General features: G+C 40.3%; 1 protein-coding gene across 2 annotated transcripts in view; it reads left to right on the forward strand.

The window, feature by feature from the left end:
• The first annotated feature begins 1,216 nt into the window (after nt 1-1,216).
• Nucleotides 1,217-27,675, forward strand: part of CLVS1 (clavesin 1) — a 78,284-nt gene continuing 51,825 nt past the window's right edge. The window contains exons 1-2 of one of the 2 annotated variants that reach the window (XM_075213564.1): nt 1,217-1,413; nt 8,099-8,701. In XM_075213564.1, coding sequence (XP_075069665.1) covers nt 8,313-8,701 — 389 coding nt within the window. In that variant the 5' untranslated portion in view covers nt 1,217-1,413; nt 8,099-8,312. Of the gene's footprint in view, nt 1,414-1,484; nt 1,651-8,098; nt 8,702-27,675 lie in introns of those variants that run through there. The other variant, XM_075213565.1, reaches the window with a different exon arrangement.

The following is a 27,675-nucleotide window of genomic DNA, read 5'->3' on the forward strand; positions in this document are numbered from 1 at the left end:
AACATTGGTTAAAGTATAAGAACTACCCAATATCAACACCCATTCCAAAATATCATATACAGCCACACTGCCATATATTATACAATTAGCTCTCAGTATAAATTGCACAGTACCTACAGCCGTCTTTGAGAAAGATCATCATGGCAGCTCACAGCAAGGCAAAGTAGAGACTGTAGAAATGACGTCACTTTCACATTTATGTATAGATGTCCCTAACTTGAAATATTATTACTTTTTTTAGGCTTAGTTCCTTCCACTTTAAATGTAGAGAATGTAAAACCTTCTGTCACTTAATGTATGTGGATTAACTTCATCTCCAACTCCTTGGTGTGTCCTCAGTTTTCAAGAATGAGTGTAATAGGTGCTCTGGTCCTAGCCAAAAAACATTAAAAGATAAAACATTATGTTTCTAATATAAAATTACTAATATATAACTTAGATAATTAAGTAATATATGATTTTCAAGCATTACTATTAATTTTCCATTGTCCTATTGCGAAACACTGTTGAAACAAAGTTAAAAAAAACTAATCAAAGCAATATGTGATTGCAAAAGTTCTGTTGTGGTGAATAGGAAAGAAGGGAGTGTAAAATCTCAGACCATTATCTGTTCAAATTCATTTTGGGCCATTTAACCTTAAACAGCCAGTATAAAAGAAAATAGATTTAAATCAGTAGATACTTATTTTTTCACAAAAGAACAGTAGATAACAAAAATGACATTAATATTTAATGACAAATCATTTATTATAAATGAAGGCATATAAATTAAAATACAATGTTCTTGTTATCTTTTAAAATAGTTTTTCAGGGATACAAAGGGGTACAGAAATACCACGTGGGGTCACAGTCTGCATATGAACCACTAGATTGTCCTTTTCTACACATTAGTCCAATTATATGTATTATAAAATGCATAATAGGGCCACTATTAACCATCATCAAGATATGCAAACAAAGAAACAACAGAATCACTTCGAAAACCCGATAAAGAATTACATAGATACAACGATTGTAGTTAAATCAACGCTTATTAAATGGATCGGGACATTTTAGAACATCTTCACTTGTCCGCCAGCTGACCTCACGCCTTCAGAAATTCGGTCACAGTCATCTACCTAGGTGCGATGTGAATTTTTGTTTAAATATTTGTTCTACATATTTAAGTCAACCAATGAGGCATCGGGGGTGGGTCTGCTTTGGAAGCTTTTTGCCTTGTAGACAACCACTGCTTGGGAGGACCCTTTCACTACCTCATTCCAGTCCATTCTCTGACACGCAAGCCTTCTGGCAAATCCCATGTCCCCTCGGCTGAAGACGTTATTCAGGAGACTTGATTTATGTAGACAGAGCGTATTGCAATATCCAAGATGGACAGCTTGCTTCTATCCAACCCAATTTAACGTGTAACAGGTATGTGACAATGACTATGTGGAGAGATGTTGCTGCCTGTACGTAGCTACAGCGTTTCAGCACTTTAGCGCATGGACAGCTCCCATCTGCAGTGCTTCTGCTGCTCAGATGCTCAGCTCTGCCTCCCACTCCAACAATGCTCTGCATAATTTGGCACACACGGGCCTTATGTTATTAGGGAGACAAAACACAGGATGGCTTGAGGGAGTTCAGAGCCAGGACACGCTGCTAGGTCTGGTGAGTCATCAAAAGAGAAACTGTGCTAAAATATCCTTTACTTTAGGTAATTATCTCCAATATAAAGCGAGAGAAACACGAATGAAGCCAATGCGTTTAGTGAACACTGATATATTTTTCAAGTACCGTTTGTGACGAGGAACGCTGTAGAAAGCGACGGAAGGCTATAGAGGGAGATGTGAGAGGAAACAATGAAAGGCAGTGAAGGGGTTAAGTGATGGTAAAGGTGGGTAATGAGGGAGGTGGTGGGATGCAAAGGTTCCGTTCCGAGGCATGTTAGCAAGATGACAGTGAACTGTTTCAGTGCTGATAATGGTGGTTAGAAATGAAGGTTGGTTCCATTTACATAAGAAAACAGGTTAAGGTGACAATATTGTGGAAGTAAAGGTGGATAACATTTATGGGAAGTGAATAGGGGTATGGATGTGAGTGGATGTAAAAGAATAATGTCTGTTATACATTCCCTCTGTGCCCGGAATGACCAATATATCCATTTAGATACATTATGCAACAATGTTACTCATTTACTTATTCAGGAGGAATGTGAATTCCCACAAGTAATCTTGCTCTCAATATAACCCTTATCTCTTTAGAAATTGTGCTTTTTGTGCACACTATTTCTTACTAAATGTTATTGGATAATAAACAATATGGGATCTGCGCTTCCTCGCCTAAATGATATTGGATAAATAAAACCATTTATATTTTAGGAATATAAAGTATAATTTTTAATACTGACAATAATAACAAGTATAATAGCTTTGTAATATTTTAGAACAAATTCCAATTCTCTTCCAGGAAAAGAGTATCCAATACACATGCTAAATATGATGCAAAGTAGCTGCATAGAGTAGACTGCTTAGGACCTGAGTTGGCTCTATATGTAAAGAGATCTGTCTGTTCTCTTCTGATACATCCCTGTGCTATTAATGGAGATTAAAAGTAAAATGTATCATATGAAATATTTAGATAAATTAAAGTTGTTGTTTTCTGTAACTAAATATTGTAATAAATGTAACGATTGGGCCACAGATGACTGCTATGGGTCTGTGTGTGCAGTGATCCGGAGACCACACTAAAGGCCCCTGTCATGCAGAAACTGTACCAGTTGTTGTGTCTGACAGGACAAACCAATGAGCCTTGTCCAATGTGGCCACCTGCCTTAGGGGTCAAATTGCACATTGATACCGTTGCTTGGCCCATGTATGACCAGCTTTTCTTCATTAGATCTCATTCTCCAATTACTCAATTAGCCTGGCCCAGGCTAACTAAGTTGTAGACACCAGTATCAGCAAATGATAATTCTGCAACCAGTTATTTGCATCAAAGTGAACAATGACAAAAGGCTGAGATGAATCTACAGTATATTACGTTAAATTATACATATTTATATTAATTGAATACAAAATAAACATTTATACTAATTAAGTACATTAACAATAGTAAAGAAATGTTGTTTATATATATCTACAGAACAGTTAAAACTATTACAATTTGTTTTTTGTTTTCTTGGCAATAGCTGATTGAGGACTGACAGGGTTCTAGTACGTGTGCAGTATAAAATACAGAAGTGTGACTTTTAATCAAACTACAAAAGTGTCCTGACTTTCTTGGGATTTTCCTTGTTTAGAAAGGAGGGAATGATCCCAATGTAATGGACTGTCCCCTGGATTATCCTGACTGTCCCAGATTTGCGTTATAAAAATCATCCGGGTCATTGACGGCCAGCCAAGGGAGTGGGGCCACATATTATAGTTTGGCAGGAGTTTCTTGGGGCAATATTCAGTTTGCCCAGTACTGAGAGGATGTGTGGTATAAGTATGGTTTAACCATTGTTAATTATACCAATAGGTTATACGCCCCTAAGTTTACTTTAGCAGCAGGAAAATGTACATCTTCAATTCCCTATATTTTGTTGACCTCTAAATCTTTATTTCTGAGAGTGTAGCTGCCCAAAGCTGCCTCAACAAGACAGAGAGCCAAAGCATACCATTTACATGGTCTCCCTGTTATTATCGTTACCTGTTATTGATAAAACACGGACATATTACACAGTGCTGTACATTGATTGGATAATTATGTGATATACTTATACAATACGTAAAACAAACGGTAAAGATGATTCTGCTCAAATGAGCTTACAATCTATGAAGTTGGTCCAATAGTAGTTACTGTTGTTTTAGGGTCTTTTAGAAGGACTCATGACATTTAGTAACCCATTATGAATATATTCAGTGGCACCATGGATATTTCCACTGCTGGTCCCAGGATAAATAATATCTGCTCGCATACAAACACTTAGGGATAAATTATTAAATCTTCTAAAAAAAATTGGAAGAGTTTCCCATAGCAACCAATAAGATTTCAGCTATCATTTATCTAGTACACTCTAGAAAATGATAGCTAGAATCTGACTGGTTGCTATGGGCAACACCTCCATGCTTCCTTTTAGAAACTTTAGTAAATCTACCTTTATAGACATATTCAAAAGTTCAAGTCACTTTAGTGATTTAATTTAAATTATTCTCAACTTGCTTGAGAAAAAAAAATATTTTCAAACTATATGGGCCTTGCGAATGCGAACCCAATGCGAATTCTTCATATAATCTAAGAGAAGTACTATTGAAATATTATTTTGATGGCTGCAGTAATGACAAATTACATCCCATATTGCTCTCTTGCATTATTAATCATCTCAATTCTTACTATGAAAAAATATTCTAATAAACATGTCATTGGCATTGCTTGTTTCTTGCATATTCCCAATTGCATTAGATCATAAGGTATATATCTAATATAAGTCATTTCATAACTATAGCACAAAATAATATTATCGATTATTTGTTCATGTCACCGTTTCACTGAAAACAAGACATAAAGTACACATTCAAAATCAATCCTAGAAGTATTATTTTATATACCATTGATTTTGTACACATTTACAAACAGTAGTTAGTAATTAAATAGAGATTTATATTTTCTAAGGTTAAGAAACACATAGATAACTAGTACTGTGTGTATAGCAATAATATTAAAATTAATGGTCTAAGCGAGTAATATATAATAACTCCTGTAATCTTTTTTGCCCATACAATAATCTTCCTTTTATGTTGCTTGGAATTATGATTTTATTCTTTCTTCCACAATTAACGGATTCCCCAAACTGTTAAATCTCAGCTAAACAATGGTGATAGAAAAAATAAAAGTGGTTTCATTATTAGAGAAAAAAACAGACATCTGATTTTGGTTCATGGCCTTTCTAATAGAGGTAAAACCGGGGACACTTTGGTAGCAGGTTTCCATTGACTAATTTTAATTTGCTCGACTGTGACAGATGGAAGGCACACAAAGAAAGAACTTTAAAGAAGCAGGGTGCAAATGTAAATGTGCCACAGCAAGAATTACTTAACATTGATTAAATCACACTCCTTGTAGGTAATTATATTCCACAGTCAAATACTGTACAGTCATTGAATCTAGAATGTCATTTGTAGATTCATTGTTTAATGTTAAAGTTGCTATCAAGACTATTGTCAACAACAAGATCTATGTTCAAAAAAATAGTAGCATAGGTCATACTGTGCATCCATCCAATGTATTACACATATATCTATTTATTAACATGCAGTGAAATATCAGATAGAGAGGAGAGAGAGAGAGAGAGAGAGAGAGAGAGAGAGAGAGAGAGAGAGAGAGAGAGAGAGATTTCAAAATACTAGGCTGTGTGGATTTGTATTAGATAATAATTTCCATACACAACATTGAATTACTTGGGGATCTTATGTATATTCTGATGGAGTATTAGCATATGTGCACACAATCTTTTCAATGAAACATCTGCTCTATTGTAGAACACACACATCCTTTCTCAGCTGAAAAGCAGATCTTGAGAAGCCTTTTGTAAACTAGAGCAATAGTGGGATTGAGCGCTGCCTTGAACTATTTAACGTACAAAGGATTGAAAAATAGGCAGACACTCATCATGTAGTTGCATTCAGTCATGTTGACTGGGAAAGAAATGCATGCACATTAGAGACATATATTTTTTGTGTTTATATTTGGGAGCAAATACTTTAAAAATATACAATCGCTTTCTAATATTTATTTGTTTTTCTTTATAAATTGCTGTTTACAGATCTGGAAGAGGTAATTCCTAAACACCATGACATTTCTGAATAATGCCCTATGGGACATTTTAATTTATAGTGACCTGGAAAGTATACTATGATAAATGCTCTAGTTCTGTTTATAGTAGCATAGTGCACTTACCAAAAATGTGCTGTATCACATATGAACCAAATGATACATTTATATTCCTTGGTCTAATGATGGTCGCATACACAGGGATATAAACTTATATAGGCAAACTGCACTAATATTTTGTCATATACAGTCGCAGGTGAGTTCAACCCCTATCATCATCATCATCATCATCTATATAGCGTCACTAATTCCGCAAGCGCTGTACAGAGAACTCACTCACATCAGTCCCTGCCCCATTGGATCTTACAGTCTAAATTCCCTAACACACACAGACACATGTCAATTTAATATTAGCCCATTAACCTACTAGTATGTTTTTGGAGTGTGGGAGGAAACCGGAGCACCCGGAGGAAACCCATGCAAATACAGGGAGAACATACAAACTCCACACAGATAAGGCCATGGTTGGGAATCAAACTCATGACCCCAGTGCTGTGAGGCAGAAGTACAAACCACTAAGCCACCGTCCTGCCCATATCTGCCAGTCAAGGCGGAACTGACACTCCTCATACACCCATTCTGGTCACAAGCAACTCACTGCATTGGGAGAGCAGAGACAAAACTGATATATTTTGAACATATCTGAAATCTAATTGGCAGATGATGACTATCGTGTAGCCTGTGTTTGCAGTCATCTTCCAACCACATTGACTGACCCCCATGGGAACTAGAAGTGGTCCAGAAAAAAATAATCTAGATCAATCCGAAATAGAATGTAGTTACTTAATTTTGTAGCAAAAAATGTCCATATAAGATTTGCCCATTATTCTCTTTGCATTTATTTGATCGTTTTAAAATAAATTATTTTATATCTTGTTGAAAAAAATTATACTTTATTTACTGTACATGTGTTTATTTTACTATCATTTTAATTTACTGTATTTTTCCTATGCCTATAAATATATGTGAAACTCTATTCTTCCGGCAGGCGAGGAGTTGATATTACCATGATGCCTAATGGTGAAAAAAAATAAAGATGAAGGAGAAGAACTTCTCTGAGCAGTCAGAAAGAAAGCAAATAAAGCAGTAATAAATAAATAAGATCATGATATATATAAATATTAAAATTATAATAATGTTGTTAGCAGCAGGCTACTGTTAAACATCTGTAAGCAGGTCAGGGTGAGAAGGTCCTGATAATACAAACTCTCACAGAGCTAGGGTAGGGCAGTAGCACACGAAGAGAGAAAGGCAAATATTATTGGTGAAGGAAAAGGAAACATCAAGGACACAGACATGGCACAAAGAATATATTGCGCCTAGGGGCCAATAGAGAAATGGGGCTAGATTTACTAAACTGCGGGTTTGAATAAGTAGAAATGTTGCCTGTAGCAACCAAGCAGGTTCCAGTTATCATTAATTTAGTACATTCTACACAAATACAGCTATAATCTGATTGGTTGCTATAGGCAACATCTCCACTTTTTCAAACCTGCTGTTTAATAAATATACCCCCTGATATGGAGCTGGTGTGAAGCGAGTCTGTAATCCCATAAAATCAGTTGTCTAAAATATCAAACTAAACACTGTAATTGGATATGTTTGTCATGTCTCTCACTGGACCTACAGCAAACACGGTTAACCCCCCATCCCCCCCAGACATATTGTAAGAAGAGGTACCAGCTAGATACACTCTAGAGAGCGTATGCAACCAAATATTAACCTCTCTCTCCCTCTCTTTATATATATATATATATATATATATATATATATATATATGTATGCATATAAAATTGCCTATAGCAACCAATCAGATACTAGTTGTCAATTATTTAGTACATTCTACAAAATGACAACTAGAATCTGATTAGTTGCTATAGGCAACATCTCCACTTTTTCAACCCCGCAGTTTGATAAATTTACCCCCTATTCTTGACTTATTACTTGTTGTCTGATATAGCTCCATATGAGGCAATGTTTTACATATTCTAGCTATGATCATAATGAGTTATTAAATGTACTGTGACCACACTACTTTGCTCCACTCCATAAATGTTTATACCATTGACTGTTGCTGTTTTTTTTTATTGCCTTTCAAGTTCAGGTAAGACCTGGTCATCAGTAGACCAGATATTGTCTTCCTGTGGCCAAAAGATACCTTGATTACAGTAGTGTTATAGTTTAAACTAAAATGTGGTATACATATATGGCATTAATTGAAACAATTTATTTCTTTTGTTTGTAGAGACCTATCTAGTTTTTGTTTGGAAGGCTATATCAGCATCATTTCCCGGTTACATTTGTTCTTGTTGGATTAAAGATCTTGCTTCTCTGAAGAACATCTCCAAAGTCACTTATTACTTTGAATGATTTGATTTCAAGCCTTGGTGGATGAGATATGTTTCTCTGCAACTAATTCATCAGAAATTAAGATATACAAAACTTAGAGGTTATAAAAGATGACCCACTTACAAGCTGGACTTAGTCCAGAGACGATAGAGAAAGCCCGCTTGGAATTAAATGAAAACCCAGACACTTTACATCAGGATATCCAACAAGTCAGAGACATGATCATCACTAGACCAGACATTGGCTTCCTTCGGACAGATGATGCCTTCATCTTAAGGTTTCTACGAGCCAGAAAGTTCAATCAGATGGAAGCCTTCCGACTTCTTGCCCAGTATTTCCAGTATCGCCAACTTAACTTAGACATGTTCAAAAACCTTAAGGCGGATGATCGAGGGGTTAAACGAGCTCTCATGGATGGATTTCCTGGTGTGCTTGACAACCGTGATCATTATGGGCAGAAGATTCTTCTACTTTTTGCAGCCAACTGGGATCAGAGTAGGTAAATGTAGATAGTGTTTACATATTTTCTATTGATTGTTATATTGAATGGTTACTAAAGTTTGATACCAATAAGTGTAGAAACATTTTCTGAGGAAATGAGCTATATGGATATATTTCAATCTCAGCAAACTAAAATAGTAATTGCATGTATTATTAATTAATGTGCCATCCAGTGTAATAACATTAATATGACTAGATTCAATGCTTTATCTCTCTTTGAAGACGCAGTTTTGTTAATAAGTGAAAAAATATCGAATTTGCTCATTTGAACTCTAAAAAACTCTTGGGGCTAGATTTACTAAGCTGCGGGTTTGAAAAAGTGGAGATGTTGCCTATAGCAACCAATCAGATTCTAGCTGTCATTTTGTAGAAGGTACTAAATAAATGAAAGCTAGAATCTGATTGGTTGCTATAGGCAACATCCCCACTTTTTCAAACTCGCAGCTTAGTAAATCTAGCCCTTAATATCAAAATGACTAGGGATGCACCAAACTTTTATTATGGGAAACTCATCATGTAAACATGATACCTTAAAACCATCATAAATAGACAATTTCTACATATAGATATCTGAAGTTTTAAACATTACCTTTAAGCAGACCGGTCACCAATTTCTCTAATGTTACGCCTTTGCTTTACTACATAATACCTCCTGCCCTGAAAATCTTTCTGTGAAACCCTACCACCAAGGCTGGATTAAGGGAATGGAGGCCCCCCCCCCCTGCCAGAGCACTTACCTGCTTCCGCTCCTCTGTCACTCCCTGTAGTGCTCCCACAGAGCACAGTAATCTTTTTACTGAGGAGATTTCGTGAGAGACACTCTCACAAGCTCTCCTCAGTAAGGAGATTACTTTGCGCACTACAGCACTACAGGGAGAGCAGGCAGCTAACAGCATAACATTTGCTGTTAGCTGCCTGCCATTCTCAAGCTGACAGTCAGAGCCGGGGACGTGCCCCCCAGATGCCCGAGGTCCCTGGGCTCTAGCCCAGTTAGACCTCGGGTTAATCCGGCCCTGCCGACCACCCGGGAGAAAGTATTTTACTCAGCACCTCTTACTCCAGCCTGCACACTGCACACTAGTAGAGTCATAACATGTAGAGAACATCTAGAGGAAGCCAGGGCTAGCATAGTGCAGTCTGACAGCTCAACCTGAAAGCTATTTTAGGCTGTCAGACTAGAGTGCTCGCTTTGATGGCTGGCTTCTCTACCTCTCTCCAGCTCTCTCCCAGGTAAATGGGTTTCAAGGAGATCCTTTTTTTCTGTTCTTTGCTTACTACATAGTGTCTCAGATGCATTCATGAAAAGAAGCATGGGAACTTTACTGAAAGCAGGTTAATGCACTACTAATTTGTATAGTGTGCGACCCGGATGTTTACCAACCATAGGGGGAGTCTGTAATGTACCAAGAAGACGCTAAGACACACGTCCACGTGAGAATCTATACATAGCTGCCAACATTGCTGCAAAGAAGGCACATAAAAGTATGTCATATCTAAGTCAGTGGTGGGCAACAGACAACCCGCCCCCAGCTGTTTTCTGCTTTATGTCCCGTTGGTCCTTTTCTCAGCTTTATGCACCATTAGCCCCAACTCCAATTCTTTGCTTTATGCCCTGTGGAGAATAAGAATAACTTTATTTATTCTTTGTCTGGAGCAGCCGACCTTTGCATCATGTGACTTCTTCCTCACAACACAGAAAGGTCACACAGTGCCAGCAGCACATCCCAGATCAGAGGAGGAGGGACATCTGGTCTGCAGCACATTGCCTCCATGTAAATCTGTAAACATGATATTTTATAAGCTTCCTTATAATGCCTTGTGCTCTGTCATTATATACTGACTTGTGATACCATATTGTTTAATTAGCAGTATATCTTCCTAAGTGATATTGTACATAGCTCTGCTGTATTCTATGACATTGTATAGTATTGTGCAGTAGGCTCTGGCCTCCTATGGAGAATGGACTGGCTTCACTGGGTCCACTGAAATTAAAAAACATTTGCTATGGTGCCTGCGAGGGATTGTTACGCACCTGCCCTAATTAATGCCATGGATAAATGTTTAGAAATTTGTAAGTAATGAAAAATTGGTATGCAAAATGAAATAAAAATACAATGAGGAGCAAAGCGATCTGTCCTGGCACTTTGCTTCCATAGACTTTGGCCTATGCAACCTCTCTACAAATACAGGCTTGTTAGTGTGCAGTAATTTTACAGGATATAATGCTCAGAGATCCATCCAGGCACATATTAACCTCAAGGCAGAGACATCCAGCATAAATGGAGATTGCATTGTGGCTTCTGTGAGCAATTAAGTCATTCCCAACCAGCTTTATGCTGACAGATAGCACTAACCTTAATATTGTTGGCTCGCAGCTAACATCCATCTCATAAACCTGAGAATACTGCTGACCTAGCCACTGTGTTAAACGTAGGAACCAATGGTATTATTATCTGGCTATCAGTCATTTAATACAACAATATCCAGATGTAGTGGTCAAAATATTTTGGATGTCATTATTACCCAGTAAAGGATACTGATTTGTGTCTTAGACTTTATCTAGTGAAATCTGCAAATGGCTTATTCTGATATTTTACATAATTATTATGAGGTCCATGGGCAGTAATTTCTATGTAAATGTTCTTACTACGTAGGATTGTAATTGCAAGCAGCATGCCTTATGTTGGTGTTGTTGTTGGATTTGATTTGATTTTTATTTTTCTAAATGTGATGCTGAAGAGATTAGGAGGCTATTTAAAATGAGTTAATGCATTGTTCAAAGTCCTTTGTGCCTCATGTTTACATATTTCATTGTTCTCAAGCAGTCGACATTGCATTGGATCCTGGTGCCAAGTGAAAAGCTTTGCTTCAATCCATTTAATGGTCCTTGTTGAGCAGTCAAAACATTTTTGCAACTTGGTCAAATTAAAGGAAGTCAAATCACATACACTACAGGCACTATGATTTAAAGCTGCATTACCATGAACTTATTATACTAATGTGTCCCCATAGCCGGAGCCCCTGGGCCTGCTACACGCAGCCATTTACCGAGAATGTGCCAATTCTGAAATATAGAAATTGGCAAATCAGTATAATTCTCCACTTTTATTTGGCAACAAAGGTGTGTGAGTGTGGAAAGGAGGAATGGGAGGAGGGGGCGTAAGCATCAGGACCAATCACAAGCTACAATCTCTTCATTGAGATTGATTGATTTTCCTGTTCAAACGACCAAAAGGAGAATTGGCTGCACAGAGCAGGACTAGGACTGCAGCTAGGGCGAGGGGCACTTTAGTCAAATGTTTTTATAGGTGGCAGTACAGTTTTAATACCAAGATCTCAATCTATTTTTTTCATCACTTGTATATAGATTTGGCTTCGCATTTATAACCAGGACTGCCATCAGAAACTGTGGGGCCCAGTACTAATTAATCTGGCAGGGCCCCCCCCCTTGGTCCAGTACTAATTAATCTGGTGGGGCCCCCCCATACATGTCCCTCCCTCCCCATTAATATGCACCCCTCCATCTTCACCATACATGCGCCCCCTATCCCTCATCACAGTACATTCCCCCTCACTCCCTCATCACAGTAAATGTCCCCCTCTCCACCCCACAGTTAATGTCCCCCTCTCTCCCCCCCCGTTAATGTCCCCCTCTCCCCCCATGGTTAAAGTCCCCCTCCACCCCCCCTCCCACAGTTAATGTCCCCCTCTCCCCCACAATCACAGTTAAGGTCCCCCTCTCCCCCCACAGTTAAGGACCCCCTCTGCCCCCCAATCACAGTTAAGGTCCCCTTCTCCGTCTCTTCCCCTCCACAATTAAGGTCCCCCTCTCCCCCCCTCCACAATTAAGGTCCCCCTCAACCCCCCTTCCACAATTAAGGTCCCCCTTCCACAATTATGGTCCCCCTCTCCCTCCCCCCTTCCACAATTAAGGTCCCCCTCAACCCCCCTTCCACTATTAAGGTCCCTCCCTTCCACAATTATGGTCCCCCTCTCCCTCCCCCCTTCCACAATTAAGGTCCCCCTCAACCCCCCTTCCACAATTAAGGTCCCCCTTCCACAATTAAGGTCCCTCCCTCTCTCCCCTCTTCCACAATTAAGGTCCCCCTCTTCCCCCCTCTCTCTCCACAGATCAGGTCCCCCAGGTTCTCCCTGTCCCCCCTCCCTCCACACTTATAGTCCCCCAGGCTCTCCCTCTCCTCCCTCCCTAGTTATGGTTCCCCGGGCTCTCCCTCTCCCCCCCCCCCCTCCTCAAAAAAAATAATAGCTTATTTACTTACCTGTACTCCGCGATGCTGCAGCTCTGCCTCACAGATACACTGGGAGTGCGCAGTGATGACGTCACCGTGCCCCGCGCTTCCAGTCTATCAGAGTCTGGGAGGTAGAGCTGTAGCATCACAGAGAAGGTAAGTAGAAAAAAAAAAAAAGGGGATGCACGGTCGGTGACTGCGGGGCCCGGACAGTCCAAGGAGTCTGAACAGACGGAGAGGTCTGTCCGGGCCCCCTAGTCTGTCCGGGCCCCTCACAGCAGTACTGGCTGTACCCCCTTGATTATAACTATCTAGTTTACTCTGCCACTATTTTTGGGATCTGACTCTGATCACAGCACCTTTTTGTTGTCAGTCTTCATCATCTACACATCCAAATATCCACAGTTTTGACGTGAATGGGAACATAATAAGGTGTAGACAGTCAGATCTTTGGAATCTCTATACCACTACAGTGTAGATCATTGAAAGCAGCACAAAGTATTTCAGGATATACGTGTTTTGTTTTTGTGGAAGGCAGTGACATGTCCACCCATGTAATTGTGTAAGCAATGTGTCGCGATGTAGGAAATGGAACGGAGACAAGCCGGGTATTGCTGACAGAGAGTTTTGTAGAGAATCAGCTGCATCCTCTATCAGCACAGACTAGTGATGTGAGGCTCCTGTGAAACTCACGCTGGAAGATTGTGGTATCAAATGCATCTCTATTTGAAGAAAAGTTCATTCATCCAGCTTGTAAATTGTAATGTACATCATGGATTAAGTTTGGTGCGTTGGAACAGTTAGGTATAAATCTTGTTTTGAATTGTCGGACAGCACATCCAAGTGTAGGTGCTGCTGCTGGGGTCCAGGATAGAGTATCATGTAACTCTTCCACTCATCTCACAATAGGGTAATTAGATTAAAATGATTAGACTTTTGTGAACTTCAGCTACCAAGTTGTTTTATTTTGTTAGACCTATAGCAGTGTGTGTTTGACACTGAAATTGTTGTCCTGATTATAATCAAACTCTGTATATGATCAGATGCTGCTAATCACCTCCTTTCTCATATTCTGAATCACAACCATCACCACACATGAATATTTCTCTAATATCTCACAGTCCTTACTGGATTCTATTGGTGGCCACATGTCTATTGTGGGGTAGTGAGTTATTGTATGTATCTTTGGCCTGGTATACGGCCAAGTCTGTACTTACCATGTAGGCAAAATAGGCAGGAGGCCTGCATGTTAATATTATGTACTGATCCTGTTTTATGCATACTTGCCAACTCTCCCTGAATGTCAGGGAGACTCCCTGAAATAGGGGTGATCTCCCTCACTCCCTGAAGAGTCTGGCATTCTCCCTGATGCTGAGCCAGTACAAGACGTGGTTGGCTTCGCCATCTGTGGCATGTTCGGAAATTGTGTCCTTTGTCCATGTATTGATGCCTATGGAGGTGGCCATTTTCATGCAGACCAAGATTTAATCAAAGACATGACTTCAGTAATGGAGACAGAAATGTAAAAGACACTTCAGTCTCTAGAGATTCATTAGCTGCTTTTCTTTAACGCATAGTTGCCTATTCTCCCGGAATGTCCAGGAGACTCCATCATTTCTGGGAGACCTCCCGGGAGAGCAGGGCAACCTCCAGGTTCTCACCCCCACAACAGATAAGTGGCAGAGGGGGGTGGGGGCTTAATGATGCAAATATTGTGTTATCTTAGTGGGGTCAAAATGTTGTGATTCGTCAAGCCCTGCCCCCGCACACCCACCTCCTCCTGGATCTCCCTGAAGCCAACGAGGAAAAGTTGGCAAGTATGGTTTTATGTATTCATTGTATTCACTTGTTTATATTGTATATTGTATGCTTAGTATTTACAAATCACCTACTTCTCAAATAATAATAATAATAATAATAATAATAATAGGGAAAGATGTATGAGATACTGGGGAGTAGGCATCTGAAATGCACAACAACTTATTTACTGTATATTCATTCACAGGAGCTGATGTAGTTTTGGGAGCAAATCCAGCTACTGGGTGCTAAATGTGTACCTGAAAAACACATTTGTGCTGCAGTGGTGCCATATAAAATGCACAGGGTAATTTAAAGTTGTGAGTTAGTGCAGTCTTTTCCAACGCTAAATAGAGCTGGCCAGTATGGGCGTTATTTAGAATTAGACATAAGTCAATTTTTGTACGATAAATATTTGCATTTCTGTACTGCACATAATACCAAAATGCGTCTGCTTTTACATTTGAGCATATCTTACACTTGTAGGCCCTTATGGAGAGGTGGAACCTGGGTGGACAGAAAGTTGAGGACAGTAAGGACGTGTACACGTAAGAGTAGCATGTCCCCTGGAGCTGTAACCTAAATAGATATAGATGCATCCTCACATACGTATCTTATGAAGCTTATTATTTGCAAGTACTGGAAGCCTGGTGTGATGACATCAACAGTGCCATCTAGCAGCTTCTGATTGGTTGTTTGTGTATTGATCCCTCCTATTATGCCAAGTTGTGGCCATTTATTTCCAAATTTTCATTTTCATTTGGACTACTGCTGGTAATAATATTCCAACTGGATTTACAACAAGGTAAACTACAGATATGTGAGAGTGTTTTTATATCATTACATTTTATGTGGAAAATGTTACTTTCACATTTATTACTAACACTACACTATTCTGGCTTGTGTATGTGACACTAGACTGCATTATATTGTACATGAATAGAGTAATGTGACTTTAATATTTATAACTAACATGGTCAAGCTGCATGTTTGCACTATCGTTGGGTATAAGTGTACACATTTGAATACCTAATGTATCCCTGACATAAAAATATTGCTGAATTTTAGTTGGAAGTATCTAAAGATAAATGTGACTCAAAGTACACACTTAAGACCAAAGTTTTTGTGTCAGAATTGTTATGTGTGCGTTCAGGGTGTAAAATGCATTAAATTCTCTATATGTTCACAGGGCCGGATTAAGGATATGGAGGCCCCTGGGCTAAGTGGGCCTCCATTCCCCCGTGAGGGTCCCATCCCCTCCGTGATCCGAGCAACCTCCCCCCTGAGAGTGAGACTCACGAGATCTCCTCAGTAAGGAGACTACAGCGCGCCGGGGAAGTACGGCAGTGAAAGTGCTCGGCAGCACTGATCGGGCTAGGGGCGCCCCCGCCCCCGACCGATCACTACTGCTGCCGAGCACTTTCAAGGGCCCCCTGGATGCCCGAGGCCCCTGGGCTGTAGCCCAGTTAGCCCTATGGTTAATCCGGCCCTGTGTGTGCAGCATATAACAGCCTTTACATCATATTTGCCTACTCTCCCGGACATTCCGGGAGACTCCTGAATTTTTGTGAGTTCTCCCGGACTCTAAAGAGAGCAGGGAAAAATCCTGAATCCAGCTGTCTCCGTTGTGGAAGATGGGTGGGGGCGGGGCTAAACGCGGCATGGTGGCCCTGCCCCCTGTTGCGATTGGCCAAAATTGCATATGATTGACAGGAGACGGAGCCTGACGGCACACCACGCGTGGCCACGCCCCTTCAACGGACCCCCTCCCGGACAGCTATTTTCAAAGGTAGGTAAGTATGATTTACATTTGAACCTTTGCCATGCAAAATGGTTTACTCGTCTGCAAATTCTGTACACAGCCAAATGTGCAGGTAAGTCTAAGGCAGACCCATAATGTCTAGAGTGATGGTAGCTCTAAATATAGGCTTCTTGTGGGCAAGGGCTTAGCAAACCTTGGAGATGCAAGATATACGCTTATAGTCAAACCGTCATTTTACACTTTCAACGGACTCAGAAAAATGCTGTCTAGAAACACACAAAATACAAGCAAGATAAGTAAAAACACAAAAGGTATTTTACAAATTGTCCACATTGGATCATTGTATTAAACAATTTGTTCCACTATGTAAAATATCTATACATGACAGACATTCCCTGAAAATAAACACATCTGTAAAGTAAATAAATGATAACTTCAGAAAACAATAAGTCTATCCTACTCTGAGGAAATATATCCTGTCCTATATACAGTATGTGCAGTATCATCATCATCACCATTTATTCATATAGCGCCACTAATTCCGCAGCGCTGTACAGAGAACTTACTCACATCAGTCCCTGCCCCATTGGAGCTTACAGTCTAAATTCCCTAACACACACACACACACACACAGACTAGGGTCAATTTGTTAGCAGACAATTAACCTACCAGTATGTTTTTTGGAGTGTGGGCGGAAACCGGAGCACCCGGAGGAAACCCACGCAAACACGGGGAGAACATACAAACTCCTCACAGATAAGGCCATGGTTGGGATATTGAACTCATGACCCCAGTGCTGTAAGGCAGAAGTGCTAACCCCTACGCCACCGTGCTGCCCTGCAGTATCTTAAATCTTTTGCTTTGCTAAAACATACAGTATTGTACTGAAAACTCGCTGCAATACACAACAAGAGGAAGCTAATGTACAGTACTATGACAGCACAAAATGCAGTATCTGGGAAAATGTTGTGGTGTAAAATGCATGAGAACGTAACGTAAAATCAGGTGAACGGGCTGATGAGAATGTGATGAATCCAAGAAAGCTGATGCCCTTGCAGGTACTACAATCCATCACTTCCACCTGGTTGCTGTTCCGAAAGCTACCCTATGCTTTACCAATTAACAAGGACAGAGGTGGTACACTGTGTGTACCGCTGTTGTCCTCCTTTCTCATGAAGGTGACAGCAGGAGTAAATGATGGGAAAATGCTTCATTTATTTAAATAAAGCATTTTTCCCAACGGGAACAATTTTTTAAATACATTTTTTATATATATTTAATGCCAAGTAAAGCCTTCCAGTTAAGCTGCATGTGTGTGAACCGGAAATGGCCAGTCAAGCACGCCCAGAAGCAAGGAAGACGGGCTGAAGAAGCGGTAAGCGACCTCTTATCCCTGCCAGCCATTATTACCAGGCAGCTGAGTATCACTCCTAAGCAAACTTTGGCGATAGGAGGTATTCTGTCACTGTGAGCAGCTCTGCCTCCACTTGATGTAAGCAGGCACTAATATCACTTGGTATACTTCACACATACTGAAGGTGCATTTTAAAAAGTATCAGTGGTAAGAATCTGAAAGAAGATGATTTAGGAAACATTTAAATGCAGATAAATTAAGGGAGTTTCTGATGGCCGAAGGGAAAGGATTGCCATGGAGGGGGCAGTTAGAGAGGATACTGTATGGAAAACACTCAAATAACTATTATTATCCTCTTCATTTCTGAGATACGGAGAACATGGGAAATATGATTTTAGGTTCCAGTCTCCATATAACGACCTGTTTTATTGATTCAGTGTTTCCAGCACTATTTCTCACAAAATTTTATGGAAGTTTAGAGAAGCTTTGTTGATTCCTACCTATGAATAAAATTACATTGTGGAATGGATTCATTCATATTATCAAATCATAGTAAGTGTATCCTCTGTTACTTATCTCAGTAGTGAATTGAACAATCACTTTCAGACAGTAAGAGGCTTACTACTTCTGAAATATATCCATTGAAATTAACAGCAGCCCATGTTAGGTGTGTGGGTTAGTAGCAGTAATAGTGATAAACTCCTATGGAAATGACAGCTGTAAACTCAGATGTATACATACAGTCCAGAATCATTGATAAAAGGTATCCTCTTTGTTATCTGGAAAACTCAGGGCTGGATTAACAATGGGCCTGGAGTAAAAAAAAAAAAGGGGGCAGTCCTGTCATTGGAAAGCAACAGGCAACCAATCGCGAGGCTGCCTGTTGCTGAGTGGGGTGGGGGCTGTGTCTACAGATGCTGTGTTTGACTCATGCTGTGTGACTTGTGCTGTATCAACTTCCACCCAGTCCCAGACGGAGGTCAGTGACATTCAACACAACAGATGGGAACAATTTATTTTTAACAGGGGATATGTGACAACAGGGGATATGTGACAACAGGCCCAACAGGGGATATGTGACAACAGGGGATATGTGACAACAGGTCCAACAGGGGATATGTGAAAATATAATATGCATGTGTCAATGACCCGTGTGTATTAACATAGGGATCAGTTCCTTTTCTTACAACAAAAATACCATCTCTGTCAATGGAGATTGTGCCCTGCTGCCACTGACAGTTAACTGTGTTTGACTATTTGTACTTTGAAGTCTGCTCTGATGTATGAACACTTTAAGAAATAATAGTTATATATAACAAATCTTATACCCTTTAGCCAATTGAGGTGTTAGGAGGTATAAAAATTACCAACAGCTGATAATCACATTCTCAAACATTAACTGCACAGTTTGTTTGTATCAATAATAATCATATTTTGCTCTCTGTATTGGGTTGGTCTCATGGCTGCCCTATGTATAGTATGGCAGTCGCAAGAGTGCTGTGTATTGTGTGGCGGTCACAAGGGCGCTGTGTGGTCTTCTGCTGCTGTAGCACATCCACTTCAAGGTTGGATGTGCTGTGAATTCAGAGATGTTGTTCTGCATACCACCCATGGTTAATTGAGTTACTATCGCCTTCCTATCAGCTGGAATCAAGCTGGCCATCCGCTTCTGGCGTCTCTCAGTAACAAGGTGTTTCCACCCACAGAACTGCTGCGTACTGTTGTGTGTAAAAATCACAAGAGATCAGCGGTTTTTGAGATACTGAAACAACCCATATGGCACCAACAATCATTCCACAGTAAAAGTCTCTTAGATTACAGTTCTTCTCTATTCTGGTGTTTGGTCTGCAATTTTTGAAATTTGACCATCTCTGGATGCTTTTATGTATTGAGTTTCTTACACATAAATGGCTGATTTAAATTTGCATTAACTAGCAGGTTTACAGGTAAACCTAAGGTGACAGTGTCACACTTCCCCTATAAAAAATATGTATAAACCCATCAGCAGGCTGCAAACAGGCTTAAATATTCCCTGGGATCCTCTTTCAGCACATACACACACAGGTGTTCCAGATGGGTGTAATTGGATTGTTGTTTGCTGTGATTTGTTTGTAGTGCTTCGGTGGAGGATAAAGACACTGTTTGTACTTGTGGGTGGGACCACCGATGCCAGTTAGTGGCCGGCTAGTAGTGAGGGAACTACTGTCAGCCAGATGTAAGGCAGTGGGAGAGTTGTGAAGCTATTACTGGATATGTTTGCTGTAATTACCACTGACACTGTTTAATCCATCCTGGCAACTGCTAATAAACAATGAAATGGTTCAGCCAAGCTGTGTGAGGCTCCAGTGAATACCGTGTTTTATCACAATATATATATATATATATATATATATATATATATATATATATATATATATATAGCATCATCAACATTATATAGCGCCAACAGATTCCGAAGCGCTTTAAAATTGGGAACAAACAGTAATAAGACAATACTGATTAATGGTAAGAGCTACATCATATTGCATTTCGGTCCAGCTAGAATGCAGAGGTAAAAATTATTTAGTGGGCTGTATGATCAGTCACACAACAATGTTGTTCAGAGGTTTTCCTCTGTGTAGAGGGTGGTTATATGGTAACCTAGGGAGATTAAAGGTTAGTTGAGGAATAATATAAGCTTGTCTGAAGAGATGGGTTTTCAGAAAACGCTTGAAGGTTTGAAGACTAGACGAAAGTCTAATTGTGCGAGGGAGGAAATACCACAAAGTGGGTGCAGCATGAAAAAAGTCCTGTAAACGAGAATGGGAGGATGTGCAAGATGGAGGTGTTGAGTTAGGAGATAATGTGAGGCAAGTGAGGAGATGTATGTTTGTGCAATTTTGTTGATGACCTTGTATGATAGTAGAAGAATTCAATATTGGCTTTGTTGAAATACAGGCAACCAATTTAGAGACGGACAGAGTGGTTCAGCAGAGAAAGGACGATTTGCAAGGAAAATCAATCTAGCCGCTGCATCCAAAATAGATTGTAGGGGATTGAGTCTGATTTTGGTAAGACCAGTAAGGAGAGAATTGCAATAGTCGATGCGGGAGATGATGAGTGCATGAATTAAAGTTTTTGCAGTGTCCTGAGTGAGAAATGTATATTTTTTAAATGTTTTTTAGATGTATGCTGCATGATGTAAATATAGAGTTGATGTGGGAAAGAAAGGATAGTTGCGAGTAAAGGATTACACCTAGGCAGCGAGCTTGCGGGGTAGGATTTATGGTCGTGTTATCAACAGAAATAGAAATGTCAGGCAAGATGCTTTTGTTGGTGGATGGGAATATTATTAATTCTGTTTTAAAAGATTGAGTTTGAGTTGGCAAGAGGACATCCAAGATGAAATGGCAGAAAGACAGTAAGTAACGCGAGACATAGATGGTGAGAGATCAGGAGAGGATAGATAAATTTGTATATCATCCGCATAGAGATGATACTGAAATCCAAAGGAGCATATTAGTTTTCTAAGAGAAGTGATGTAGATAGAGAATAGCAGAGGACCAAGGTCTAAGCCTAGTGGTACTCCAACTGATAAAGGAAGCGGAGCAGAGGTGGATCCAGAGAAATTAACACTGAAAGAGCAATTGGGTAGAATGAGAACCAGTATAGGACAGTGTCTTGAAGACCTAGGGATTGTAGCATTTGTATGAGGAGAGAGTGGTCAACAGTGTCAAATGCAGCAGAGAGATCCAGGAGAATTAGAAGAGAGCAATGGTCTTTTGTTTCAGCTGTAATCAAATCATTGACAACCTTGGTCAGCGCAGTCTCTGTGAAGTGTTGTGAGCGAATGCCTGACTGAAGAGGATCCAGTCGTTTGCAGAAAGAAAGCATGTGATCAATATATTATTATTATTATTATTATTAATTTTTATTTATAGGGCGCCACTAGGTATCCGTAGCGCCGTACAGGGACAAACAAAGTTACAATACAAAGGTGAGACAGCACGATACAGTAAACAAAATGCACAGTAACTCCGAGATCTCAAAGCACAGCTAGAGGGGCGGGGGAGGGGAGAGGGGAAGGTCCCGCATACGGCGGAGCCCAAGAGGGCACGGAAGGCAGGGAAACCCCCAGAGTGGAGAGGAGGGAGCAAGAGGGAACGGGGAGGAGGAGGGCAAGGTAGCTGGAGAGCAGAGTTAAAAGTGGTGAAGACAGGAGGAGAGATGACCCTGCTCAAAGGAGCGTACAATCTAAGGGGTGGGGTATACAGACAGAGAGACACGAGGGAGGGAGAGAAGGAGGATAAAGGAAGGGGAGTGAAGGGGAAGAGGCAGAAGATCTGGTAGGGAGTTAAGTGGGAGACTGGAAGGCTTTAAGAAAAAGGTGGGTTTTTAGAGCCCGTTTGAAACTGGACAGATTAGGGCAGGTTCTGATAGAGGGAGGGAGCTTGTTCCAGTGGAGGGGGGCAGCGCGGGCGAAGTCTTGGATACGCGCATGGGAGGAGGTGATCAGGGGAGAAGAGAGGCGACGGCCATTGGCTGATCGGAGAGGGCGGGAAGGAGCATGAATAGAGAGGAGGGTGGAGATGTAGGGTGCAGTGGAGTTGGCGAGGGCCTTGTATGTAAGAGTGAGAAGCTTGAAGAGGATTCTGTAGGGAAAGGGGAGCCAGTGAAGGGATAGGTAGAGGTGGGAGACAGACGCGGAGCGGCGAGAAAGGAAGATAAGCCTAGCGGCTGCGTTAAGAACAGGGAATATAGATACATATAATTGATAGTGGCTTTTATATATGTATATACTTAGATTCAAGTTTAATTTTATTGTTAATATTCTTAAGTTTTCAGTACCCTGTACTTTGTTCAATGTTAAAACCTGAATATGAGCATTTTTCATGTATGTTTCTGTTAAAGCACTTTATAAATACCCTACGCTGGCTCGAATTATTTCTAAAATACAATACAGCTTTGAAATGAAGACGATAGACATGCCATACTTCACTTCTGCTTCGGCCCCTATCATGAAATGGTTCAAGTGGCATGTATACGTTACAGAGGTAGCGGGTGCAAATAGAGGGTCATCTTCCACCCACTCGTTCCTGGTTTTACCTGATTCCCCCCAGGAGCACTAGTGGTTCCCCCCATGACATATTTTGGACATTCTATGTTTCTATGATGTGCACTGCAATGTTTTTTTGTTTTGTTGTGTCTTTTCTATTTTCAGAATGTGTGGATTCATATTTGTTTTAATACTCATTGAGCGATCCCCCCCCCTCTGCGAGAGGGTTCCCCTTGTATTCCCCCTTGTTGATTCCCCTTCTTTTTTTTCTGTACCCCAAATATTTTGCTAGGTACTAACCACCGCATACCATGAATATCCCACAAGTCCTAACATTTTGTAGGTGCTCTGACCCAGTCGTCTAGCCATCACAATTTGGCGCTTGTCAAATTCGCTCAGATGCTTACGCTTGCCCATTTTTCCTGCTTCCACCATACAAACTTTAAGAACTGACTATTCACTTGCTGCCTAATATATCCCACCCCATGACAGGTGCTATAGTAACAAGATAATCAATGATATTCACTTTACTTGTTGTGGCTGACCGGTGTATAATAATAATATAGTAATAATAATCTATAATATAAATGCTTAGTTGCGTGTGTTAGTCTGTCTGTGTGTGTGTGGAAAAAATAAAACCAAACTGCAGTGCCACCTGCTGGGCGGAGTTATACACTGACCTACTAAATTCTTAGTGTGTGTGGAAAAAAAAATTCAGAAAGGGCTGAAATTTGGTATACTAAGATGTTTTTAATTTGTTAATTTAATTTGTTAATTGTTAAAAGTGTTTATAAAGATTTTAAAAAAATTTATATATATTTCTTGAAGGAGAAGTGACAGTTGGGAGGGGTTGGTGGTTGCCGGGGGTGACAGTGGGGAGTGGCTGGTGGTTGCCGGGGGTGACAGAGTGAGAGGAATGTGATACTCAGGACCGCTGAGAGAGATCCCTGTGTCTGGATAGACATCTGGATAGGTGTGGCGATGAAAATGAAGGATGAGGTGATGGAGAAGAATGATGAGGTGGTGACATGTGGACAAAACCACGTTAAAAAAGGGCGCTTACGTCGGGAAGTAACGCTCTTCCCCTCAGGAGGCCTGGGCTAGGCCCAAATGTATGACAAGAACCTTTTTAACACCTTAAGTAGCTTGATTTGACTAGAATGCATGAGTATCATGCACGGGTTAACTTGTATAAATAATATATATAATATGCACTTCTATATGCACTTACCTACATAAAAAAAACAAAAAAAAAAAAAAAAACAAGTAACATCTTCTCTCTCCTCTGTCTTCTCTTCCAGTCAAGATGTCTCTGGTGCAGGGGGTAAGGTTTAAACACAAGAGACCTCTTACTTTTGGTCTCAGTCAAGCTGGGGTTTCATTCTCACGAGAGCCGGAGTGATCCTGCTTATGGCAGCTTGCTAAAGACAGTAAAGCTCCTAAGGGCCTGTAGCTGCCCCCATTATTGTCTGGCCAAAACAAATGGGGGTATATATACAGATGAGAGCCCAAGGCATTTAATAGAGATTGGGGAGGCAAGTTAAAAACCCCTGCCTCCTGAACCAGCCACCCCTGCCAACAAGAAACATTATGCCCAAGAAAGCTTTTAGTTCTGCTCATCATAGAATCAGATATGTGTCCGTTTAACTTTCATTTGTGTAGCCAATCTGTTCATACATGTGTGTTCAGCCTAATAGCTTCATAGTGAACAAGTAGTATCCATGATAATAGACATGGAACAATCTGCTACTTCTCAGTGGAGATCAGCTATGGCTATAATGACGAGTACTATAAGCACTTTTTCCCTGCAAAGGTCCTACTGCTTTTATGGTACTCAAACTAGACTGTACAGTACAGTCATGGCCAAAAGTTTGAGAATGGCACAAATATTATTTTTCACAAAGTCTGCTGCCTCAGTTTTTATGATGGCAATTTGCATATACTCCAGAATGTCATGATGCAATTAATTTCAAAGTCCCTCTTTGCCATGACCATTAACTTTATCCCCAAAACAACATTTCCACTGCATTTCAGCCCTGCCACAAAAGGACCAGCTGACTTCAGGTCAGTGAATCTCTTGTTAACACAGATGAGAGTGTTGACAGGGACAAAGCTGGAGATCACTCCGTCATTCTGATTGAGTTAGAATAACAGACTGTACGTTTTAAAAGGAGGGTGGTGCTTGAAATTGTTGTTCTTCCTCTGTTAACCATGGTTAACTGCAAGGAAACACAGGGAATCATCATTGCTTTGCACAAAAAGGGGTTCACAGGCAAGGTTATTGCTGCTAGTAAGATTGCACCTAAATCAATCATTTATCGGATCATCAAGGAGAGAGGTTCAATGGTTGTGAAGAAGGCTTCAGGGTGCCCAAAAACGTCCTGCAAGAGCCAGGACTGTTGCCTAAAGTTGATTCAGCTGCGGGATCAGAGCACCACCAGTGCAGAGCTTGCTCAGGAATGGAAGCAGACAGGTGTGAGTGCATCTGCATGCACAGTGAGCTGAAGACTTTTGGAGGATGGCCTTGTGTCAAGAAGGCCAGCAAAGAAGCCAGTTCTCTCCAGGAAAAACATCAGGGATAGACTGATATTCTGCAAAAGGTACAGGGATTGGACTGCTGAGGACTGGGGTAAAGTCATTTTCTCTGATGATTCCCCTTTCAGATTGTTCGGGGCATCTGGAAAAACGCTCGTCTGGAGAGGGAAAGGTGAGCGCTACCATCAGTCTTGTGTCATGCCAACAGTAAAGCATCCTCAGAACATTCATGTGAGCGGTTGCCTTTCAGCCAAGGGACTGGGCTCACTCACAATATTGAACACAGCCATTAATAAAGAATGGTACCAAAACATCCTCCAAGAGCAACTTCTCCAAACCATCCAAGAACAGTTTGGTGATGAACAATGCCTTTTTCAGCATGATGGAGCACCTTGCCATAAGGCGAAAGTGATAACTAAGTGGCTCGGGGATCAAAACATAGAAATTTTGGGTCCATGGCCAGGAAACTCCCCAGACCTTAATCCTATTGAGAACTTGTGGTCAACCCTCAAGAGGCGGGCGGACAAAACCTCACAATTTCTGACAAACTCCAAGCATTGATTAGGCAACAAATAAGCGGCCATCAGTCAGTATGTGGCCCAGAAGATGATTGACAGCATGCCAGGGCGAATTTGCATAAACTTAGTGTAATTGTCAATAAAAGCCTTTGAAACTTATGAAATGTTTGTAATGTTACTTCAGTATACCATAGTAACATCTGACAAAAAGGTCTAAACCACTGAAGCAGCAAACTTTGTGAAAACCAATACTTGTCATTCTCAAAACTTTTGGCCATCACTGATACATGGGTTTGTGTAGCAAAATAATATTGAACAAAGCAATACCTTTTATGCTGTCCATGTCCATCAGCACCAAACCTAGTCTGATTGGCCTTTAATCCAGTATTAGTTTGACACACCACAGTCATGACTACTATCCTACTTTGAAACATGCATACTATAAAGGAGGAATTTTTTTTATGGGTGGATGCTGCCTAGTTTTTCAAGTTTTTCCTGGGAGCCTAGTAATAGCCATCTCCATACAAAATAAGCTATATCCTAACACAAGCCTTAGTTAGACAATAGACCCCGAGGTCCTTAATTAATATTAATTTTTTAAATATTAATGTTAAAATTGCTCTCCACAAATTTAAAACATTGGGCCTTTCATTTAAATTACTTATAATGCGATCATAATTACTTAAAATGTAATTATATATGGCTGTGCGAGCAGCTAAAATTGTAATGAAAGCATATGGGTGGTTGGTACCAGTTTGGCTGTGTCAGCACTTTCAGTGTTACTAAGTCGATCATTGCATATATTACATTGGTAAACTGTAAGAAATAGAACCTTAACAGTGCTTTCATAACCATGTATCAATACCATGACCATGTCATTAACATGTATCAGATATCGTAACCATGTCATAACCATGGGGTAAATGTGTCATAGTGCGGGTTGTACAAGTCGCCGGAAATCGGCGAGATGACAGCTTAAATTTAAAGCGGCGCTGCCTTGTAAAGGGAAGTTTCTTTTTACAAGGCAGCTTTAAATTTAAGCTGTCATCTCGCCGATTTCCAGCGACTTGTACAACCCGCACTATGATACATTTACCCCCATGTCTCAGATTGCATGTATTAATCTTCATCAAACAGATTACCATAAATCTGACTTGAAAGATAAAATGCCTGTCCTCACAAAGAACACATCCAATAAAGAGCTGCAGAGGGTAACACCCACATTACCTAATTAGCAGCTCTTAAAAATACACATTTCTTCTAATTAAGAAATAGCAAAGAAAACAAGGCTGTATTGCCAGAATTGACGCACAATAGATCTACGGCAAATTTATTAGACCCAAACTTATATTCTTAATGACAAATTAATGCCATGTGTTATATTAGGAACATTATGAAATTTATTGAAAAATCAGTTATTGCAGAATCTTACAAAAACTGCATAGTTAGCATCAAGTTGCTTCCAATAGCTGTTTTATAATATATATATATATATATATATATATATATATATATATATATATATATATATTGTGGCACGGAAGCTTATTTGCCACACCTCTCCTATAGGGAAACAGGTAAAAATCCAGCTAGTCTGCAGGTATGGGTGTAGTAATTGATGCCAGTTAGTGGCCGGCTAGTAGGAAAGGAACTGCTGTAGGGTTGTGTGAGAATTGTGAGGCTTTGCTGGAAATGTCTGCTGTAACCACCGCAGTAACTGT

This window comes from Mixophyes fleayi, chromosome 5, assembly GCF_038048845.1.
Source record: "Mixophyes fleayi isolate aMixFle1 chromosome 5, aMixFle1.hap1, whole genome shotgun sequence".
In the NCBI taxonomy this organism is placed as follows: Eukaryota; Metazoa; Chordata; class Amphibia; order Anura; family Limnodynastidae; genus Mixophyes; species Mixophyes fleayi.